The sequence below is a fragment of the Equus quagga genome, chromosome 5 (assembly GCF_021613505.1).
Source record: "Equus quagga isolate Etosha38 chromosome 5, UCLA_HA_Equagga_1.0, whole genome shotgun sequence".
Taxonomy (NCBI): Eukaryota; Metazoa; Chordata; class Mammalia; order Perissodactyla; family Equidae; genus Equus; species Equus quagga.
This window is the reverse complement of record NC_060271.1, coordinates 18713487-18735740: the sequence shown is the minus strand read 5'-3', so window position 1 is coordinate 18735740 and position 22254 is coordinate 18713487. Positions and strand designations below refer to the sequence as shown.

Below are 22254 nucleotides of genomic sequence, written 5' to 3'. Positions count from 1 at the left end.
TTCGTAAAGCTAAACTTACTTAAAAGAACTTTCCTTTATTCTGAAATTGCCCTTCCTACTTTTTTTTATATTAAAATGTCCTTTATTTTACAGAAAAGTTGTTATTAGATGGTAGTTAGTTTTTGGATATCCTCACTTAGCAAAATAAAAAGTTGACTGCTCTATGTTATGTTTTCTAATTTATTTTGGAGCATTTACTGGTTTGTGAAATCTAAGTTTGGGAACTACTGGATTGATCGTCTGCTAACATCTTTTGATTTTATACTCTGTGTCTCTAAAACAGAACAAAATTGTGACCCAGATAGGCAGATTTTCACTAAAATTGAAATCACTGTTTGTTTGCTGAAGAGAGGACCTCAAAAGCAACTTCAGAGTGGAGAGCAGAACTAGGGTTCCGATCTCATCTGCTGACTGCTAGGCTGGTACTGCCAAATAGCTAAGCACTTTTTGAGAAACAAAGCTGGTACTATAGTAATGTTTGAGGCACACGGAGGGTCAATTTTTGTCAGTTATTGCCATGTAGTCCAGCTTTTTATCTTTCTGGTATCGTTGAGATTTCCTTCCTGAGATCTAGAGGAAAGAATCGTCTGCATCTGAAAGTACTTGGAGATAAAAGGGCCCTTTTTCTGTAATCAACAGAGAACTATAAGGGAGTCTAGAATCTTTGTTGAAAGTTTCAAGCCAAAAACATTATTCTCCCGGCTCATTGTACCTCACTTAATCCAGTGGAGGCAGTGTAGCCCAATAGTTAAGAAGATGGATTTTGACATAAACTGTCTGCCTGGGGCTCCTGCTCTAGCACTTAACAGCTATTTAAACTGGGAAAAGTGCTTAACCTTTCTATGCCTTGGTTTCTGCATTCGTTAAAAGTGGATTAACATAGACCCTAACTCAGAGTCGTGAGGGGTACATGGTCTTCAAGCACTTAGCCAGTGCAACCTTCCCAGGTGATTTCGATATGGCTAATTCACAGATTGGTGTTTGGACTAGGTCCATCTAGTCCAAACTGTCACTTTATAGATGAAAATCAGGCTCAGAGAGGGGAGATGAGTGTCCTTTAAGGTAAGAACCATAGACTAGAGGCCAGCAAATCGAAATTATAGACCTGATTCTGCCCATGTGACCTTATCTAAGTTCTTAAATCCCTCCAGGCTTTGATTTCTTTATCTTTAAGGTTTTTTGAGGATTCTTAAGCCTCAGTATTTCATTGTATCTGTGAAGTATTTAATTTTTCTGAATATGATACTCCAGTTAATACTTTAGAAATTACTGAGCTTTTCCCTTCTCATGTGATGCCTCTCCCTCCATCTCTGTGGCTCTTTTCTTTTGCTACCATGCTTGCTCCTGGCTTATTTCTTTATCTAACTTCTGCCCTGTATTTTCTGATTCCCAATAGTGTAAAGAATAAATTATCATTAATAAAGTTCAGGTTTTCTTAAGAAATAACATAATATTTTAATTTTGCATTGAAGTTTCTAGGGTTATCACTTCCCTAAGTTTCCAAGTCTCAATCCTCATTGAGACATTCTAAGTCTGCACCATCCCTTGGTGATAGATGCCTTTCATGGATCCCTATTGCACCTCTCCTCTTCCCTTAATTATGTAGGACTACATTGTGTTGCCTTCTAATAATTTCATGGCAGCAGTAGAGTGTGGTGGTTAAAAGTCCATGACAAACTTGGATTTGAATCTCAATTCTGCTACATACTAATTGTGTGAATTCTGGCAAATTATTAATAAGCTTTTCTGAGCATCAATTTGATCTATAAAATGACGATAAATAATGCATATTTACTAGAGTTGTGAGGGTTAAGTCAAGTACTAAGTGAGACAGGCCTCACACAGTGCCTGACACAGAGTAAACACAAGAAATATCTAGGTCAGACTTACCTCCCAAAGTTTACTTATATACTTCTGAGGATAGGAATGATTTTTAATGCTGGTGCCATTATACATTATTGGTAAGCACATTTTAATTGCTTGATCTTTAATTCAGCCCATTTTCTTTGAGTTTACATTAAGTGGTACAAAGTCTCCTGGGTTCAGATGTGGCACGAAGAATTTAGGAAAGCTGTAACTGTAGAAGGCGCATCCGAATGGAAATCCCTGCTCCCTGCTGAAAAACAGTCTTTTAATTTTTTAATTATTATTTGAGAATACCTCTTAGTCTGACTTTGAAAATACCATCTTAAAGTGTCCTTGTAGAAATAGCCTTGGCTCATAGCGAGTTCTCTGTGTATATTTATTAAATGAATGCTTATTCTTGAGTGCCTACTATTATCCTAAATGTTGGATATTTAAGGAAATTTAAAACATAGCTCTTGACTCCAAAGAGCTAAAGTTCAGAGAGAGTAATAGGATTTACGTATAGAGATATCTAACAATTAGAGAAATAGGACTTTATATAGAGATATCTAACAGTAGGTTTTGAATGCTTGGTGCCAAGTAAATCGAATAAACACAAGCATCTACAGGCATCCAGAGGTAGCTGGCATAGCCATAAAGATGAAAAGGGAGAAAAGGGACTTCAGCTTGACCTTGTAAGGAGGCTCTAAATTAGATAAACCAAGGAAAGGAGGGTAGAAATTCCAATTGGGGGAAAAGGGTAAACGAAGGCAAGAATGTGCAAGGTATGTTTGGAAACAATGAGATCTGAATGGTTGTAGTTGAGGCATGCAGGGGAGAGTCTAAAGATAAAGTTGGAAGAGTAGATAGATTGTAAATTCCTTCAGGTCAGAGGCAGTGTCTTGTCTTTATCTCCTCCAACCACCTGACGCTGTGAAAAAAGATGGAATTGAATTTCAAATGGTCGTAGTGGACTATGGAAACAAAGGACTGAGACCTGATCCCCTGGTTTTCTAGGAGCCATGAAAGGATTTCAAATAAAGGGATGATACGGGCAAAGTGGTGATTTAGGAAGATTTGTTGAAATAGGCTATCTGCTCTACCTGCTACAGACTCAGCTATCAACTGTTAGCTTCAAATCTATAGTCTAAATTCTGACTGCTCTTCTGAATTTGAGACCTAAGGTCCTGCCAATACTTCGTTATTTTTCTTCTACTTCACCCAACCTACCCTCACCCAATCTGTGCTGCCTTCTGTTTTCCTTATCTCAAGGTACCACTCCTCCCAGTTGCTCTGACTAGAAACATTAGAATTATCTGGAACTCTCCCTTTCCTTAACGCGTCTAATCAGTAGTTAAGGGCTGTTGTTTTTGCCTATACAGTGTTTGGGGATGGGCCTGCCCTCTTTACATTCCTGCTGCCTCTGTCCTCATTCATGCTCGTAGGTTTCTTTCTTGGTTTGTCACTAGGCCTGTAACTCGTTCTTCTACCTCATGGTGTCTCTCTGCTGCAGTCTGGCCTAAAGCCAATGCCAGATCAATCTTTCCAAAACACCCTCTGCTTCAGAAAATTTCAGTGATATTCTTTTATCTACTGAATTAAGGACATACTTCTCCCTCCAGCTTTCTGGAGTGATTTGGCCTCTGGCGACCTTGCTAGTTCCCTTTCTCATTACATTGCTAAATGTCTGCTGTGCGTATCCATACCGTTCCCTAAAACACATCCTGTGTACTTATAAGTCTCCAAACCACTGCTCATACTTTTTCTTTGGTTTAGAATTCCTTAACCCCTTTTTGAGCCGCCAAAATGCTACCTGTCATCTACGATTTAGTTAAACACCATGCTTTCCATGAACTCTTTTCCTACCCCTCTACCAGAATCAGTCAACTCTGTGTTTATCCGCATGATTTTGTGTAGCTTATATCTGGTGTGTTATTTGCTTGGTGTTATTGTTAATTATTTACATGTTGATCTCTACTAGATTATAAACTTCATGAGGTCGCAGAACAGGCCTATTCTGACTCTCTATTTCCCTTCTCTTTTAGCTCAGCTCTCTCATTTTTAGATTTCCAGGTGGTTGGTGCTTCTTGGGCTTTTTGAACCCCTTGTGATTTTTTTGTGGCCCTCAGGGAAACAAGCAGAGGCTCTTCTCTCATTTGCTTTTTTAATGATTCATAATGGACCGGGACTGTGTTGTAGGCTATGTCGAATCAGAACACAGATCTTTGTGCCTCAAATGCAGGCTTTCATTCCAACCCTAGGCCTATTCTCAGATCGCTCCTAGTAGAGTAGGACAGATAGACAAGTAAGCTATGATACCTTGCAATAAACACAAGGGGCATATCGCCTAAACTAGTGTAAGGGGTGGGAAAAGCTCCTGGAGGAGGTGATAGTTGAGTTGAATGCTGAAGAAAGAGTAGTCAGAGAAGTGGGGAACTCTATTCCATGCAAAGGGAACAGTAAATACAAGGGTAGGATTGCATTCTGGTGAGAATGTTCAGAAGGCTGGAGTTTTTATGAGAGAATGGAAGGGGATGAGTGGCAGGCAGGCATCACATCATAATGTGACTTAGATCCCCAGCTAAAAAGTTTGAATATTATCCTGAATGGAGGCATCAGGCTTTGGAATCCAGTGGAGATGAGTTGAAATTTGACTTCATTACCTACCTTGTGATCTCAGGCAAGTTACTTAACCTCTCGGGCTTTATCTTTCTAGTACAATAATACCTATCTTTCAGGGTTGTTGAGCATTAGAAATAATATATGTAAGGTACTTAGCACAAAAGTAGGTGCCCAATAAATATTAACTATTAATATTATTAGGAGGATAAGGAGTCACTGAAGGATTTTAAGGTGGATAGTAACAAGATCAGTCTTGTCAGAAGGATTTTTGGCAGCATTGAAAAGGATGTCATCTTAGTCAGTTTGGGCTGCTATAGTAAAACCTTAGACTGGATGGCGTAAACAGCAAACATTTATTTCTCACAGTTCTGGAAGCTGCAAGTCCAAGATTAAGGCAGCTGCAGATTTAGTGTCTAGTGAGAGCCCTCTTCCTGGTTCATAGACAGCTGTCTTCTCACTGTACCCTCTCATGGAAGAAAGAGAGCAAGAGAGCTCTCTGAGGTCCCTTTTATAAGGACACTAATCCTGTTCATCAGGGCTCCACTGTCATGACCTAATCATCTCCCAAAGGCCTCACCTTCTGTTACTAGCATGGTGGGGGTTAGGATTTCAATATATGAATACTGAGGGGGACACAAACATTCAGTCCATAATGGATTATAGCAGGGAAACCTTTTAGAAGCAGGGGAAAAAGAAGAGTTCAGTTTTCAGCAAGGTGAGTGTGAGGTGAGCATGAAATTTTTAAGAGGCAATTGGACATATGAGAGTGGTATTTAGAATAAAGCCTTGAACTGAAGATACGGATTTAGAAATTATCAGAGTATAGGTTGTAGTTGAAACCATGGGAGGAGATTAAATCATTCTGGGAGAGTATAGAGAACGGCTCTTCTTAACTTTTTGAAAAGCTATGATTTTTATTTTTTCTCCCACTATGTACATAACACTCAAAATTTTTCATGCAGTTTTAGGTGGTTCCCAACACCCCCTCTCCAAACCCATCTACAGACCCTTGGGTCCATGGATATCTTATGAACCCGTAATACAGAATGAAAAGGAAAGAGGGCTAAGGATGAGCAAACATTTAAGAAGTGAACAGAGGAGAAAGAACAACCAAAGAGGAAGGAGGAAAATCAGGGTAGAATGGAGTCTCAGATTCAAGAGGGAGAGTGGATTTAAAAGGTGAGAAGGAATGATCAGCAGTGTCTTCTGGGCTGGCGATTAGGTGAATGTGGGGAGAGCAGTTTCAGTCAATTTGGGGGCTGGAAGCCAGGTCATGTGGGGGAGTAAGAGGTGAGAAAGTGGATTCAGAGTTTAGATGGAAGGACTTGCCTCATTTACAGAGAGGGACATCTCTGCCAGTGAAACTAAAATAAAAAAAATTAGGGTAGATATTGGTAGCTCGGTTGCCTGTAGTGGTCTTAATATAGTTGGAAACAAGTATTAAATCCTTCTAATTAAGTAACCCCCACATGATTAATTGGTGCCTCAATATGTTCAATCTAAGAATTTCCCAGTGAGCAGTTGGGTTCTCCATTGTCAGTTCATAGCCTTTGGTGCAGCTGAGTTTATAAAAAGCATCAAAAGGAATATCACCTTTTCTTTGACTATTTTCCTCTCTTGTAAGGTGCCTTCTGAAAATTCTACCTCCAGGGTTAGGTACAAAGATCTTTGCTGGGCTGGAATTAAATTCAGGATTTATACGTAGGGGACCAAACCAGAAACTTATTAAGAAGTTTGAAAGTCTGAGCTGTTTGGAGCATTCTGAAGGTCTGTGTAATAGAGTTGCTCTTTGGCTTCCCCGATGAATTTCCTTGCTAAAATATTAAGATCTTAAACTCTATGTGCTGCAATATCCTCTTGTCGTGATGCTTAAATTAGGAAAGAACTTTCATGTAATTGATGGGTCTGCAACATAGAATCCTAAAAAAGGATCCTCCAGCTTTGAGGCAAAGTTGTTCTATAAAGCCCTTTTCTGAGGAACGGACAGCTCAGCACTAAGCATGCTGGCTGGTCTTGGGAAGCGCTTGTAATCATGTTGCCCTTAGTAATTATATTCAGTACTTAAACCTCTTCCACCTGAATTGAAAGTCACTTTCTTAGCTATTGGAAGCAAGACTGATATGAGACCATCAGGTTTCCCTAGTGCATTATCCTCATGGAAGGGATTGGTAGGTAAGCAGAGTAACTTACGCATGGTAAAATTAAAAAGACTCACTTGTGCTACTCACATCTTCAGGTCTAAAATAGATGAGACAGTGGACTAAAAAGAAATCACATGAATTGCACCTCTTCGTTAAAATATTGATTAGTTTAAAGAGAAATTTATTAACTTTTTCCCTTTCCATCTATGTATTGTTTAACCTGTTATAGCAAACACATGTAATTTTTATAATAAAAGAAATTCTAAAAAGAAAAATAGGAAACTTGTGTCTTCAGAGTGAGAATTTTGTAAAACTAGAAACAGACTATTCTTGGTTATGAAGGTAATAAACATAGGGAAGCAGAGTGGGCCTGGTGTTGGTGAAAATGTGGTGGGCAGAATTTTTAGTTAGCTTTAATTTTGTTTTTCCATCATGTCTGCATGTCCCAGCACACAGGTGATGCTTATTGGGGTGTTGAGGCTTTTACATGTTGGACTGTTTTCTTATAGGTAACTTGGTTCTGATTTATTCTGTATATTTCTTTAGCCAGTCTTCTCTAATCATATATTGGCCAATCAAGAAAGTTTTTGTTTTAGTTTTATGTCTTATTATGTAGAGTTTTAGCTATTAGAAGCTGTGGGAGATACAAAAAAATAAAGCATAGTTTCTTAAGGAGTTAATGATCTCATTAGTGACGTAAGAATTAAGTGTATTAAAAGTTCAGAACTCTATACAATTATATAAGTGCTAATTGAGTGATTAACTTGGTAAGTACCATAAAAATTTGGACAACAAAGAGACTATTGAAAACTGGAATTGTCAGGAAAGGCTGCCAGAGTAATTTTTCTTAAACACAAATCTGATCATGTCGTTCTCCTATTTAAAATCTTTCAGTGCTTCCCCTTTCCTTCCCCTTACCATTTTCGTGACGATAAAGTTTGAACTCAGCTTGTCCTGGAAGGTCATGATTTAGCCCTAACATCCTATCGAGTCTCACCATTACCTAATACACATCCTTAATTCTGTGCAGGTCTCTGAACATAAGCTCCGTCTTTTCTCCATGGATTTGCATTAGATGAAACTTCATGTAATAACTTCGTGCCTTCCCTTCTCTTTCTGGCTAACTTCTACTCATCTTTTAACGTTAGTTAGAGTCACTCATCTGGAAACTTTCAGTAACCTCCCCTGTTTCCCTCCCCTACTCAGGTAGGCGTAACCATTTCTCTGATGTTTTTGGGCACTCTATGCTTACCTCTGTTATAGCACTTATCAAACTGCATTGAAGTTATTGCTCTTCTCTGCTGGGCTGTCATCTCTTTTAAAGGGTAGGGACTGTGACTTTGTGTAACACAGGCTGTTCTAAGCAGCCAGGTCCTTAATAAAGATTTATTCAAAGAATAAACGAGTGAATAAATGAGCTGGATTTTAAAGAATAAATAGCATTTGGAGACATAGAGAGGAAAAGAGTAGCATATCGTGAAGAGAACAGAAACAGTATGAGCAAAGTGTCAGTGATTTAGATAAGACTGTACTTGCAAGCTGATTCTGATTCAGTCTGCAGATGACAGGTTTGAAAAGGATGATGAAGATATTAAATAACTGAATCAGCGTCTAAAAAGATCAAAACATCAAAATATGTTGAAATGACAGTGGTCAAATCTAATAAAAATCCTGGCTTCAAATACATACAGGACTCTATTAAGTGACTTTAAATAGGTTAGACTTTAAAAAAACTTCTAACAGTACCAAATGAGAGCCAGTAGGCAGAATTTACAAGGAAGCAGATTATGACACTTTATGGAACTATTAAATTGGTGTTACCTTATGAAGTAGTAAATTCTCTAAGTTTTAAGTGTCGAGAATATTGTAAACATGTGCAAGTTTTGGCAGGCCTTTCAACTCTGAATACATGATTCTTTGTTGTTGAAGGGATTGGTGTATCAGCAGGCAATTAGAGGAGATAACTTCTAAGGTCCATTCTAATTCCTAAATTCTGTGGTCTATAGCAAGAAGAGATAATTGTTCCTTGCAAAACAGGAAAGGATTCAAGGCTGAAAAGAATGGGAAAATAAGACCAGAGACACAGATGAGGGAGTGCTTACTGAATGGCTATCAACCCAGAAAAGTAAGTAGATACAGTGCATTCACCTGGAAGTGGAGAGAGAGTGTTGGCATTGTTTGGAATGGTACTTATGTGGCTTTTACTAGAGAATCAGTAAGAAGAGAGTAACTGGGCAGTAGGGAGAGAAACCTAAGTGAAGTTTGTATGAATTACTAATGAACTAGATTTATATAATTCTGCCACTTTCTTAAATGTGCTACTACTTGGAGAAAAATTACCAGTGGTGGTAATTCAGGTTTAGAGACTGTCATGGTGAATGTAATAGTAGAAGGTTAGGCGGGTGAGAGTCCCTGGGGTATTAGTGGTGGCAGCCTTGAACTGCCTAATCATGTTATCTAGCATAGACTAGGGTAATCTCAGATGTCCTTAATAAATAGAGTAAAATAAGAATGGAGTAGTGATTGAAAGTTGAGAATTATTAGGAGGTATGAGAGACTGATAAAGATGACTGCTAAGTAGGTGTGTTTGGAGAAGGAATGAGGCCCAGCATGTGGTAGTGTGGTGGCCAGATATGAATTGGAGATGGAGGTCAGTGGAGCCAAGTAAGGTCAGATATATTGTCAGCATATATGTTGAAGTAATTAGAGGATGATGCCGGAGGATACAAGTGGAGAGGATAAATGTGAACCAAGTTGTCAGGGAAGGTTAAGGTAGTTCTGCCATGTGGAGGGGAGCAGACAGCAGGGAATGGTTGATGATGGTGAGGTTGATTGGAAGAAGATGGTATAGGGGATAGAATGGGCTTCAAACAGCAGAGGAGTGGGGCTGATGGATCAGTGGTGTGGAAGTGGCTCTGGGGAATTGGCAGTTGTGGGAGAAAATGAATCTTCTGCAGGACAGGCCTCTGTGGAGCAGTTATTGTCAAGTATTGACAGTCATGTTTCTGTTAAAGAGGTGAACAAAACTGAGAATGAAGGAGAGTTTGCCTACAAAGAAATGGCGGCTCTCTGAGACTTGGGAGAAGGAAGGGAGGGAGGAAGGAGATGTGCAGTGAGGATAAACTGGTCAGCTTTGCGAGTTTGGCTGGTTGGTAATGGCTGGTGAGAAAATTGGAATGAAGGAAGTACTAGGATAGGAAAGGGTGGGAGTAGAGCATTGATCAGGAAGATTGGTGTATGAAGAGTGAGATTTACCCACTGCAATATGAGCGCCCCAAATCCCAAGGCCACTCCACCCCTTCTGTTGGTGGTATTTACAGCTTTGAGTTTTTGGAGCTTGCTGTGGAGGAGGGTATCACTTTGCTCCCCAGAGAATTATGATGCTAAGGAGACCTTGCCATGGCATGATTTTTGAGGCATGTGATTCTGTCTAATCTGTAAAGTGACAACATGGTCAGAATAGAAGAGGAAGTTCAGGCAGGCCAACCTTCCCCACAATAAGACGCTGTTTCACAGTTCTGTGCTGCCTCTACCATCCTGGAGAAGCTGGGGTGTGGGCAAGGCAGCAGTATAGGAACTTGTTGCCCGGATAGTGCTAAGCCAGTGCCTTCTGTGTGTTTCCTTTACAGATGAACGGGACCGCGTTCAAAAGAAGACGTTCACCAAGTGGGTCAACAAGCACCTGATGAAGGTAGGACTCCTTCATAGACGCTACGCTGGCACCTCTGGCTGTATTAGTCTGAATCTATCAGTCCCTTCTCTCAGATAGTTTAGATTGCTTGCCATGTGCTTGGGTCGGTGGAGATACACATGACTTTTTCTTTCTTCTTCTTTTTTTTTAATGAATATAGTCATAACAGTGTGGAAACTTTTACTAATCAATTTCTTGGCAAGGACAGTAGTACATGCCATTACCCCAGAAGGCTGAGGTTGAGGATACCATGGGGTGATTTCTGGGATTCAAAGAATGCTTTGCTCCTAGCTTTACAATATTTAAAAGCCCCTTTGTTTAATTTTTCAATCTGATTAGTTTGTAAGGATGGCGCAGAGGGGATTTTGTTCCCTCTGTCTCTTAAAGTACATGAAACTTAAATGTTTAGTTTAATGAATTTTTATGTGTGTATATACGTGTATAACTACCATGCAGTTTAAGATACAAAGCACTTCCAGAATGGCCAGGGTTTGGGGGAGATTTTATTATTATTTTTAAATGTAGGAGAAACCAAGGCAGAGGCATGTTAAAGACCAACCTAAGGATGAATAGTATGACTAATGTAGCAGTCAAGTTTTGAAAACAAAGTTTTTGAATATTATGTAATAATTACTCGATTAATTCAAATAATTTTGAGTTATAATGATAACTGCTCTGGGAAAGGTCTCCAGTGACCTTTTAATTGCCATATCCAGTAACTTAGTTTTATTTTCTTCTTATTTGATTTCTCTGTAGCAGTTGATGCTGTTTTTTGTTTTGTTTTGTTTTGTTTTGCTGAGGAAGATTTGCCCTGAGCTAACATTCATGCGAATCTTCCTGCTTTGTATGTGGGTCACCACCAGTGCGTGGCTGCTGAAGAGTGATGTAGTCCATGCCCGGGAACTGAACCCATGCCACCAAAGTAGAGCATGTGGAACTTAACCACTAGGCCATGGGGCTGGCCCCTGCACTTGAGACTGTTGACTAACCTACTTCTCCTTAAAACTCTCTCTTACATTGGCTCCTAGGATGCTGCTTTTCCTGAATTACCTCTTCCCTCTATGCCTTTTCCCTGTGTCTTTCACTGGCTTTTCTTCCTCTGACTCCTCCATGTTGATGTTCCCCAGGCTCCTAACCTTGGCCATTTTCTGGTTTTGTTCTCTCTATTTTCCTTTGGCCGTCTCTCCTGTGTTAGTCACAGGGATCGCCTGGTTGCATGGAATGCAAGGAAGCACGAGTAGAAAAGGGTACAGGGTGATCTCACAGCATCTGCTGTCTGGATGCAGCTGGGCTTTATGAACACTAAACGTTACCAGGCAGCTGCTCTCTCCTTCCGTTTTTATGAGGCCTTGTAGTCCTTAATTTTTATTTATTTCTATATGTCTCCTACATTCATTTCTCTGCATTTCCCATTGTTTGTGTGTGAGCCGTGGTGGCTATGCCTCATGTGCTGATGTAAACCCCTGTGGCTACACGATTCTGAATACACAAACACAAAAAATCTGATTGGCTGGAGTTTTCTTTTTCTGCATAGGTCAGGTGTCCATATGTAGTTCAGTAAACTATGGCCACAGAGATGGTTATATAAATCAAACATGGCTCCTTAGGGCCACGTGTTTAATGGGACTGCAGGTGAGGGCAGTTTTCAAACTATAACATATGGATGGGGAGGTAATTAATAGACACTTTTCCTGTATTTCCTAAGCCAAAGACCTGTACATCTCACAGTGTACTTGACATGTTCATCTGGATGTTACCCAGACATATCCTATATTCAACACATCCCAAATTGACAAATATTTTCACTCACGTACCTACCTGTCCAAGTTAGGAATCTAGAATCACACTATATTCAATCCTGCCCATCATGTCTCCCTTGTCACCAACTCCAATCAATCACTTTCAACTCAGAAAGATGCTTGCATCTGACTTCTCTTCTCCATCCCCATTACCTCTGTTCTAGTCCAGGGTCTCTTCATCCCTTGCCTTGACCACTATGATAGCTTCCTAATAAAGTTTTCTATAATAGCAATGATAATGATAATAGTAATAATAGTTTGTTGAGTACTAACTATAAATCAGACATTCTGTACTAAGTCTTTTACATGGGTTATCTCATTTAATCCTTCATTTATCTTATCTCATTTAAACCTTATGCTGTAGATTCTGTTAATATTCCCATCTTATCAGTGAGGAATATGAGGTTTAGAGAGGTTATGTAACCTGTTCAAAATCACACAACTAGAAAGAGGCAGAACTGAAATTTTTGAATTCAGGCAACCTGAAGTCTAGAACCTGTGCTCTTAACTTTCGCAGTACTGGCCCTGGCTTCTGCCTACCTTTCCAGGCTCCTAGTGTCAAATTCCCCTCATACCTTAAGCTCTTGCTGAACTATGTGCCCTGCTATTTTATGACTCTGTATCTTTGCTCATCCTGTTCCCTCTGCTTGGAATACCTTCCACAACTCTGTTCTGCCTGGATAACACCGACTTAACACCTCCTCAATAAATATTTTTCTGACTCTCCCATAAAGGAATTGACAGCCCTTTTCTTTGTGCCCTCACTGTACTCCTTATGTCCTTCTGTTATAACACCTATAGCATTTATCTTTCTGCTAGATTGTAACTTGAAGGCAGGTATTGTGTCTTATTTTTTTTTTTTTAATTTTTTTTTTAAAGATTTTATTTTTTTCCTTTTTCTCCCCAAAGCCCCCCAGTACATAGTTGTATATTCTTCGTTGTGGGTCCTTCTAGTTGTGGCATGTGGGACGCTGCCTCAGCGTGGTTTGATGAGCAGTGCCATGTCCGCACCCAGGATTCGAACCAACGAAACACTGGGCCGCCTGCAGCGGAGCGCGCGAACTTAACCACTCGGCCACGGGGCCAGCCCCTGTGTCTTATTTTTTTAGTATCAAGACAAAGAAGGAAGGGGGAGAGACAAGGAGAAAAAATGTGCTGTTCTCCAATTCCTTTAGTGTGTACCAGTTGCCTCTAGTTTGATGACCTGTAACTCTGTCATGATTCAGAGCCCTTCACAACGTGGTTCCAACCTGTCCAGCTTCGTTTCCAGGCATTCTCCCCTGTGTAGCCTGTGCTGTAGCCACATGAAACAACTCACTGTTCCCTAAATACTGTGTACTTTCACACTTCTTTGCTTATTAATTTCTCTTTCCCTAGAATGCATGTACTGACCTTCTCTGCCTGGCCATTACCCACTCAACCTCTCAAGGCCCAGCTCCAGTTTCTGACCCTCTGACCTCCATTCCTCAGACTAAATAAATTGCAACTCTACCTCTGTTCCATACCACTTTGAAGAGATGCCTTGTGTGTTCACACTTTAGTCTCCTGCTCATCGAGGGCTAGGACCGTATTGTGCTACTGTCGTATGAAGTCCTGCACCCGGGACATGAGAAGTATCCAATATAGGTGTTTGTTCCCGTGAGTAAATAATATTTCGGTAGTGCTTTATAGCTTACAAAGCACGTTCTTATCTGACTTGATCCTTCTAATAACCCTGAAGGAGATAAAGGTATTTTATCCTCTCAATTTTCACAACTAAGGAAATTGAGAATTAGAAGGATGAAGTGACTTTCCCAAGATCATATAGCTAGTGAAGAATGGGGCTAAGGATAAGTCATGAGCCTTCTGACCAAAATTACTTGTTCTTTCTACTAAATATGTCCCCAACTCATTCTGCTTTCATACTTCATCTCTGACAATGGAAGAACTGACTTTTTCCTGCCTCAAGCTTGTCTCCCTAAACTTTGTAGTTGAATATAAGTGCCGTGGTTCCCTGCTGTTCATTTGTAGCTGATGTTGCCTGTTGGACCTCTGCCTCAGTGCTGTGTGATGACAGGAGGCCCAGGGAGGGAGAAACTAGACAAACACATCATAGCATTGTTAGAAATTGGAGGCCAGCCAGAGCTTTACTTAAATCCCTGGCTATTTTTCATCTCTTCTCCAGCCCTCAGCCTTACAATTCCAACAGCATTTTCTCATCTTGGGATATTTCAGAGAGAGATTCACTGCTAATCAGAATCATTGCTCCACACTGGAATTCTTTGAACTTTGGGCTGAGACTTAGGGCTCGAGAGTTGTTTTTATAACTCAAGCATCCTTCATTTTATTTCCCAAGTACACCCAGATTAATGTTGCCATTGGCAGGCGGACTGATATAAGAACAAAACAACCAAGGCTCTCAAGTTCTAGATTTAGTTAACCTAGAATCTCTTGGATTCCCAAATATCTCTTTGGGAAACAATTTGTTCTGGAATAAGCAAATTAATTTCTCTGTGTTATTTAAGAACAGTATTGGTCCAGTCTTAAAAGAGACTTGTTAAGAATGTAAGCTTCTGAAATATATAAATAACTTAATTTAGAATGCAAGCCTGTAAACCCAAGAGTTCTGCTTATATGCCAGAACTATCAAAAAGAAAAATCTAGAGTTTTAAATGAGGTTTTATTTAAATTATCCTTGCCATATCTCTAGGTCCTGGTAGCTGATAAAGTATATCTCCCCAAAGAGAACTTCAAGAAAGGATGAGAGGATTAGATAGAACTGAGAACATGAGCTCCTGAGAAGGAGGAAAAATGCCTTTTCTGGTCAGTTCCTATTGCCTTCAGAGGTTAATAGGTAGAAGGGAAAGGCCAATATTTAATCTAGCATATGGAATAGCTCTTCCCATTTTTATTCATGTGTGTAATCTAGAATCACTGGCCTTCCTGGAATTTTAGTTAAGAATTTCAGATAACCCAGCAAAAGTTTTCAAACTCCAAATTTTTACTAATGTTCTCAATTTTTGTCTGTCTGAGGTTCTCTGATTGCACACGGGGTACTAGATAGCTCTGCTGATTCCAGGCACTCTCCCCTGTGCCATCTCCGCTGTGCCGTCTCTGCTGAGCCACATGACACAACTCACTGCTCCCTAAACACTGTGGACTTTTACACCTCTTTGCTTATTCTTGTCTGTGGGAAAGGTCAGGAGGAGCCTGGCAGTGGAGTTTAATTTAAGGTTGACAAAGTAGTGCTGGTTAGACGCAGAGGAGAGGAGCGTTGTCTTTGTTGTCCAAGTGTGACCATATGGTGATGGTTCATAGCTTTCTCTGCCTGGACCTGAGTTTTCAGGGCTTGATTTCACTCTAAACACATCTCAAGCCCCACAAAGTTTTGAGCCTACATTTGGGCTTTCATTGTCTACTCCCTATGCATGCATAAGTGCCTGCCTATTAAGTAAAATTACCCTTTGTGGATTTTAGTCATCCTCAGGGAATCTTTGTTAATCAAGTTTGGCTGGTACCACTGTTAGATTCTTCAAAACATAAGGAATTCTCAAATCAGAGAGACAAGAGAATTCTTAACGGCAAAGAGCCTCATGCTTTGCTTCCCTCTTTCACTCTGCTTTATCCAGCAGGGATTCCCAGCCTCTACTCTTATTCCCTGCGTTTGAGCAGTTCTTTCCCGAGTGAAAAGTCTAGGCCAACTCTAATCTGTTTTTTAGTATTAGGCTTTTCCTCGATGATAAATTTGGCCATCAAATCAATGTGGAATTTCCCTCTTATAGTTGAGAAATATATAAATTCAGAAATCCATCCGAAGTTACCAGGCTTGCTCTCAATTTCCTTGTATCTTTTAATAAGTGTAGATGAGAATAAATAACATACTCTTCACTTTAAAACTTTCTCCTTAGACCTGTTTATTGCTCTTCAGTGTAGCTTGGATCAAGGAAACTGAGCTGTTTATGTTTTCTTTTAAGAGTTTCAGAAGAAAGCTTTGCTAGATCAGGTTTTTTTACAGGTATCAAAGAATGGTACATGATAATCCTTGGTTCTTTTGTGGGGGGTTCCTCTTATAATTTCATAATGTTGATAATATGTCATATTGACTCTTCAAGCATTATGGAAGCCTTGTGAAGAGAAAGAGCACTGAATTTGGAGTCAGAAGACAGTGGTCTGACAGTTCTCAGCTAAATGATCTAACAGGTTATTTAACTTCTCTGGGCAATGCTTTTCTCATCTGTAAACTGAGAGTGTTAGAGTTAAGTAATCATTAAAATCCCTTCGGGCTCAGAGTCTGAGTCTAAGCACTTAAGTGCAATTTATTCCCTTTGCTAAAGCCACTCAGAAGTTGGAGGAAGCTGTTTATTTTTTCATAACTTCAGGCCAAGCTTTAAAAAATTGGGAGAGCAGAATTTCCTTGGCTTATTAATGCGTGGCAGTTAGGGAGGGTTGGCCTGGGTTAGGATGGGCTTGGTCTCTGAAAATGTAGTCATTCATTAATTTTTAAAAATAGCTTTTTTGAGATTTAATTCACATATCATGCAATTCACCCATTTAAAGTATACGATTCAGTGGCTTTTAGTATATTCACAGAGTTGTGCAACCATCACCATAACTAATTTTAGAACATTTTCATCACCCCAAAAAGAGACCCTGTACCCTTTAGTCATCACCCATGATCTCTGCATATCCTCCCGCAGGTCTAGGCAACCACCAATCTACTTTCTGTCTCTCCAGATTTGCCTATTGTATCTCATATAAATGGAATCGTACAATATGTGGTCCTTTCCTTTGTCACTGGCTTCTTTCACCTAGCATAATGTTTTCAAGGCTCATCCATGTTATAAATTCTTATAAATCCTTAGATACCACATTTTGTTTACCCATTTGTTAATTGATAGACATTTGGGTTATTTTTACTTTTTTGCTGCTATGAACAATGAATGCTACTCTGAACATTCATTCTTTCAAAAATGTATAAGTTTTTTTCTGGACGTGTTTTCAACTCTCTTGGGTATATATACCTGGGAGTAAAATTACTGAGTCATATGGTAACTTGTGTTTTGCCTTTTGGGGAACTGTCAGACCATTTTCCAAAGCAGCTGTACCATTTTCATTCCCACGAGCAGTGTATGAGGGTTCCAGTTTCTCTACATCCCCACCAAAGCTTATTACCTATCTTTTTGATTGTAGCCATCCTAGTGGGCGTGAAGTGGTATCTCACTGTTTTTTTTGATTTATATTTTCCTTATGGCTAATGATATTGAGCATCTTTTCATGAGTTTGTTAGCCATTTGTATATATTCTTTGGACACATTCACTAATTTTGACAGTGATTTTCACAGGGTCTGCAGGCAGGCAAGGACCTGGATGGTTGAAATTTTTCACTCATCTTATTTGTTGACAGAATAGAATGATTATTTGTTGGAAAGAAACATACGTATTTATGATTCCTGAGCACTCTTGGCTTCACTTGGCTGCCTCCAAAACTTCTGGTGCTTGCTCCACTGGACTTTTTCTCAAGAGATTTGTGGAAAACTTTCAAGAAGTAACCTGGTATGTGCAGAAGAGGTGAAGACTATAGAATGGGACAGACCTAGATTTGATTGACCTGGTCATTTATTAGCTGTGTGATATTGGGATGTTAATGGAGCCCTTCAAATCCCATCTCTGCATCTGAAAAATTTCTGGCATAGAAGCACTAGTAAATGTTAGCTAGTTCTTTTTCCTTCTCTAGGCAGAGCTGTGTCCAATGTGCGTCAGAAACAGACCACTGTTCTCTGTTGTTGCAAATACTCCAGGGACAAAACCTGAGTACACTCCCCTTCCCCATTACCTCTGACTATATCTCTCTGCTGGTTTTCATAGTTATTTTGTTATTATAGTCAGACAAAGACTGAGAGACATAATAAGCTAGTTTTCATCAAAGTTTCTTGTAAAATGGTTGAATTTTGCTATTCACAGGTATAAAGTGTAACTGGAATTTTCACGAAGAGATACTGGGGCCATGATGTGAAATTAACTTCACATTTCAGAGTGCCTGCTTTTTCTTTTCAGTATTCTGTGATGTTGAGCATCCTGTTGATAACATGATCTCACTTGGTCCTCAACCCTACTATAATTTATTTAAATAATTATTCGATGCCCACTCTCAATTTTTATACCCTGTGTTCAGGTCTTAGTTATCAAAAATAAATCCCTTATTGTCGTCTCTTCTTTTTTTCCCCCTGCTTTTTCTCCCCAAATCCCCCCAGCACATAGTTGTACATTCTAGTTGTGGGTCCTTCTAGTTGTGGCATGTGGGATGCCGCCTCAGCATGGCCTGATGAGCAGTACCATGTCCGCGCCCAGGATCCAGACCTGCGAAACCCTGGGCTGTCAAAGTGGAGTGCACGAACGTAACCACTTGGCCATGGGGCCAACCCCAAATACTCTCTTGAGACTTTTTCTTTTTGAGGAACACTGGCCCTGAGCTAACATCTGTGCCCATCTTCCTCAGCTTTATATGTGGGACGCCTGCCATGGCATGGCTTGACAAGCAGTGCGTAGGTCCACACCCAGGATCCGAACCAGCAGACCCTGGGCCGCCAAAGTGGATTGTGCGAACTTAACTGCTGTGCCATCAGGCTGACCCTTTTTGACTTTTTTTCTTTTACCTCCCATTCATTTATAATCTGATTTTCATTCCACCTCTCTCTAGAAAATTATTCTCACAAAAAACACATTCTTCTTTGTCGGAAAATTAGAAAACCTTTTGTTAGCCCTCATCCTCCTTGTCGTGTAGCATTAGATACTGGGACCATCCCTTCCTTGATTTACGCTTTCTTGCTTTTTTTGCGTCCCTTTCTCACTGCTTCCCTGTGCACCCCCCCCCCGCCCCCCCCACCCCGTCCTTTGTTGATTGCTTTTCCATCTCCTGCCTTCTAATTTAGGCTATTCCCCCAGGCTCAGTCCTTAGCGCTCTGCTCTTCTTGCCCCTAACCCAGAAAGCCCAACATTTCCCATGTCTCTAGCTAGCACCTCTGTGCACATGACTTCTAAACTTAAATTCTCAGCTGACCTGAATTGAATGCTAATATTTCCAGCTGGTTCAAGAACATTTCCATTTGTAGTTCCTTTGCTGCCATTTTAAATTCAACATATTTAAAACTGAACTTATCAAATCCACTCCCTTTACACCCCTCATGACCTGCTTCTTTCTTTCCTTCTTTTTTTTTTTTGTGAGGAAGATTAGCCCTGAGCTAACTGCTGCTAATCCTCCTCTTTTTGCTGAGGAAGACTGGCCCTGAGCTAGCATCTGTGCCCATCTTCCTCTGCTTTATACATGGGATGCCTACCACAGCATGGCTTGCCAAGCTGTGCCATCTCCGCACCCGGGATCTGAAGCAGCAAACCCCAGGCCGCCAAAATGGAATGTGCACACTTAACCGCTGTGCCACCGGGCCGGCCCCTGCTTATTTCTGTTAATGGTGCACTGTGGTTGTTCCAGGCCCCAGGCTTGAAGCCTTGAACCCATTTGAGGAAGAGGTCTTGAAATCTTGGAGCCACTGGTGTGCTGGAGCCAGTTTACATGGGCTCACGAGAGCCAAATATTAAATTTTGGGGAATTTGTGAGCTGCTTGCTAATCACAGCCATTATTAAAAATTAAATCATATAAAGTTACAATTAAATAAATTATATTTAAAATAAACTTAATACTCAAAACACATCACTTCATAATTATTTTACTACATGTTGTTATGGTCTATGCTCTTGAGGTTAATTATATCTATTGTGTCTCCTTGATGGAAATACTATATAATGCTATGCTACTGTGCATTTCTTCCCACCATCGCATTTAGTAATATTGTATCAGTAGCTTGAAATTGGTCATGGTGATAGTGTTTACACCATGGAAATCAACAAACGCTACAAGTCTGGGCTAAATGTATTGTTTTGTTCATTGTCTAGAGTTAAAGTGTTGGAGAAAATGTAAATATTGCAGATTAAACTAAAAAATGTGTCATATCTATAGCCAGTACATCGTGAATAGCACAAAAAATTGAAGAAATATTCTTTCAATATTTGAATGCTATTGTCCACTTCATGAATCATTTTCTCCAGTTGGGTAATCTACCCATCACCTTCTTACACACATGCCACATACGAACATACCTTGCATATTTCCGCCTCTATACCTTGTTTTGTGAGGTTTTCTCATCTTCTTTCTATAAAAACATTCTCTAATTCTTCAAGTCCTTTCTCTTCCAGGAAGTCTTCCCAGATATTTCCTGTCTTCATCTTTTCTGATTCTCATTCTAATTTGAATGCTTGATGATTACAATTGGAAAGGACTATAATTCAGTTTTCCACTCAAATGTAGAAATCCCAATATCCTAATCTCTGCTTGAAAAATTCCAGTCATTAGAAGTCCACTGTTTCTGAAAGTAGCCATTTTTATTATTGTCTAGAAAATTATTTGTGTTGAAAATGAATCTTTTCCTTATAATTTCCACAAGTCTTATAATTCAGTGTTGTGAATGTCAACTCAATGAAGTTGTCACTAGACTTGGAATGAATCAGAAGACTGACTGCCAATTACTAAAGTTATATGACCTTAACTGCTCAAAGCCTCAGCTTCCTTGGTTTCTCCTGTGGAATAAGGGTAATAAATAAATGGTACAGGGCAGTTGTTTGGATTAAATAGATCAAATGAGATTATGGCTGATAAAAGTATAGTAGTTAATGACCAAGACCAAAATCAGCAAGACCAAACTGAGGCCAGTTTTTCCACTTGTGACCTTGGGCAAATTACTTAACCTCTTTGTGCCTTGTTTCCTCATGTGCAAAATAAGAATGATAATAATACCTGCCTTATAGATGTGAGGGGTGTATGAGATGGCATGTAAAGCATTTAGCACAGTGTTTGACTTTAACTACACATTTTTCCAAAGAGAGATTTGTTTTTCCACAGTTTCAGTTATAAAATTGGAATTCTTTTTCCCAAAAAGAAAATAATCCTCAAATTTGCTTCAGAAATATTTGGTAAGAGAGGGGTTACATTAGAGGTAACTGTATGAAACACTGGGTACCTAGCATTTTAGTTTTCTTTGTAGCACTCTGGAAAGTTGCCTCTGGCTGGACTCATCTGTGCATCATTGGCAATTGTATCACACTTTGGTCCTTAGTAATTCCTGAGGTGTTTCAGGATGATTAAGACTCCCCATCTCCTGGTCCAAACTTCTAGGCTATTGTTCAGAGTTGGCTACAGTGTGTAATAGATCTGGCTTCAGTCTAAAAAACACACACATTTCCGTAAGTATTTCAATTTCATGCATTGTACTCCGACCTGAAAATTCCTGAACTTTATTATTGTTTCCAGTTTCAAATTCTTTAATTCATGTTTACTTAGAACCAGAGAGTCTTGTGTAGATAATAAAATAATTCAAGATCAAATAAAAAGCAGTCTGTTTCACTCTCTTGCACAGGTCCGCAAGCACATCAATGATCTTTATGAAGATCTACGGGATGGCCATAACCTGATCTCTCTGCTGGAGGTCCTCTCGGGCATCAAACTGGTGAGCTTCTCTCTTCTCCTACTGAGTGACCCCACAGGTGTGGCCCTCTTAACAACATATTAAACATTGCTTGTGAGAAATGTCCACGTATCTAAGGGCAAATCCTGCCTGAGCCTCTTGGCTTGTCAGGTGATAGTTTCTATATTCGCTTTGTTTGCAGCATCAAAATAACCTCACTTGTGGGCCCATTGTTTCTTATATGAGCCTAATAGAAGCAGGTGAACCTGTGCAGTTCCTTGCTGTCTCTGGCGTCATAGACAACATACTTTTCATTTAGAAAAGTCCGGAGTTGAATATTGGAAACATCTGTAAAGAAAGAGAGACCTGAAGAGGTGCGCAGCTTTAGTGATCTGGGAAGCCCAGCCCACTTACTGCCTCTGGTGAATTCTTAGTCCTTGTTTTTTTGTTTCAAGAACAGAATTTGGCACGTTAGATTTCAATCCCTAAGTATTCAACTTCTTCGAGGATTGGGGCTTGGCTTCCCCTGGGCCCTTTGTTTTGGTTTCATATCTTTGTTGCCTTACAGTAGAGTTAATTTTGTAATTTTTAGTAGCCTAAAATTGACAGACACTTTTATTAGCACAGCCAGTACATGGTGAATTCTAGATCTTCTCTGGCCCTC

General features: G+C 39.8%; 1 protein-coding gene across 20 annotated transcripts in view; it reads left to right on the top strand.

Moving 5' to 3' along the window:
* MACF1 (microtubule actin crosslinking factor 1) overlaps positions 1-22254 on the top strand; it is a 324410-nt gene that overhangs the window by 113862 nt on the left and 188294 nt on the right. For all 20 annotated transcript variants that reach the window (XM_046661294.1, XM_046661293.1, XM_046661299.1 and 17 more), the window contains exons 2-3: positions 10238-10299; positions 21543-21632. In XM_046661294.1, coding sequence (XP_046517250.1) covers positions 10238-10299; positions 21543-21632 — 152 coding nt within the window. The remainder of the gene's footprint in view (positions 1-10237; positions 10300-21542; positions 21633-22254) is intronic.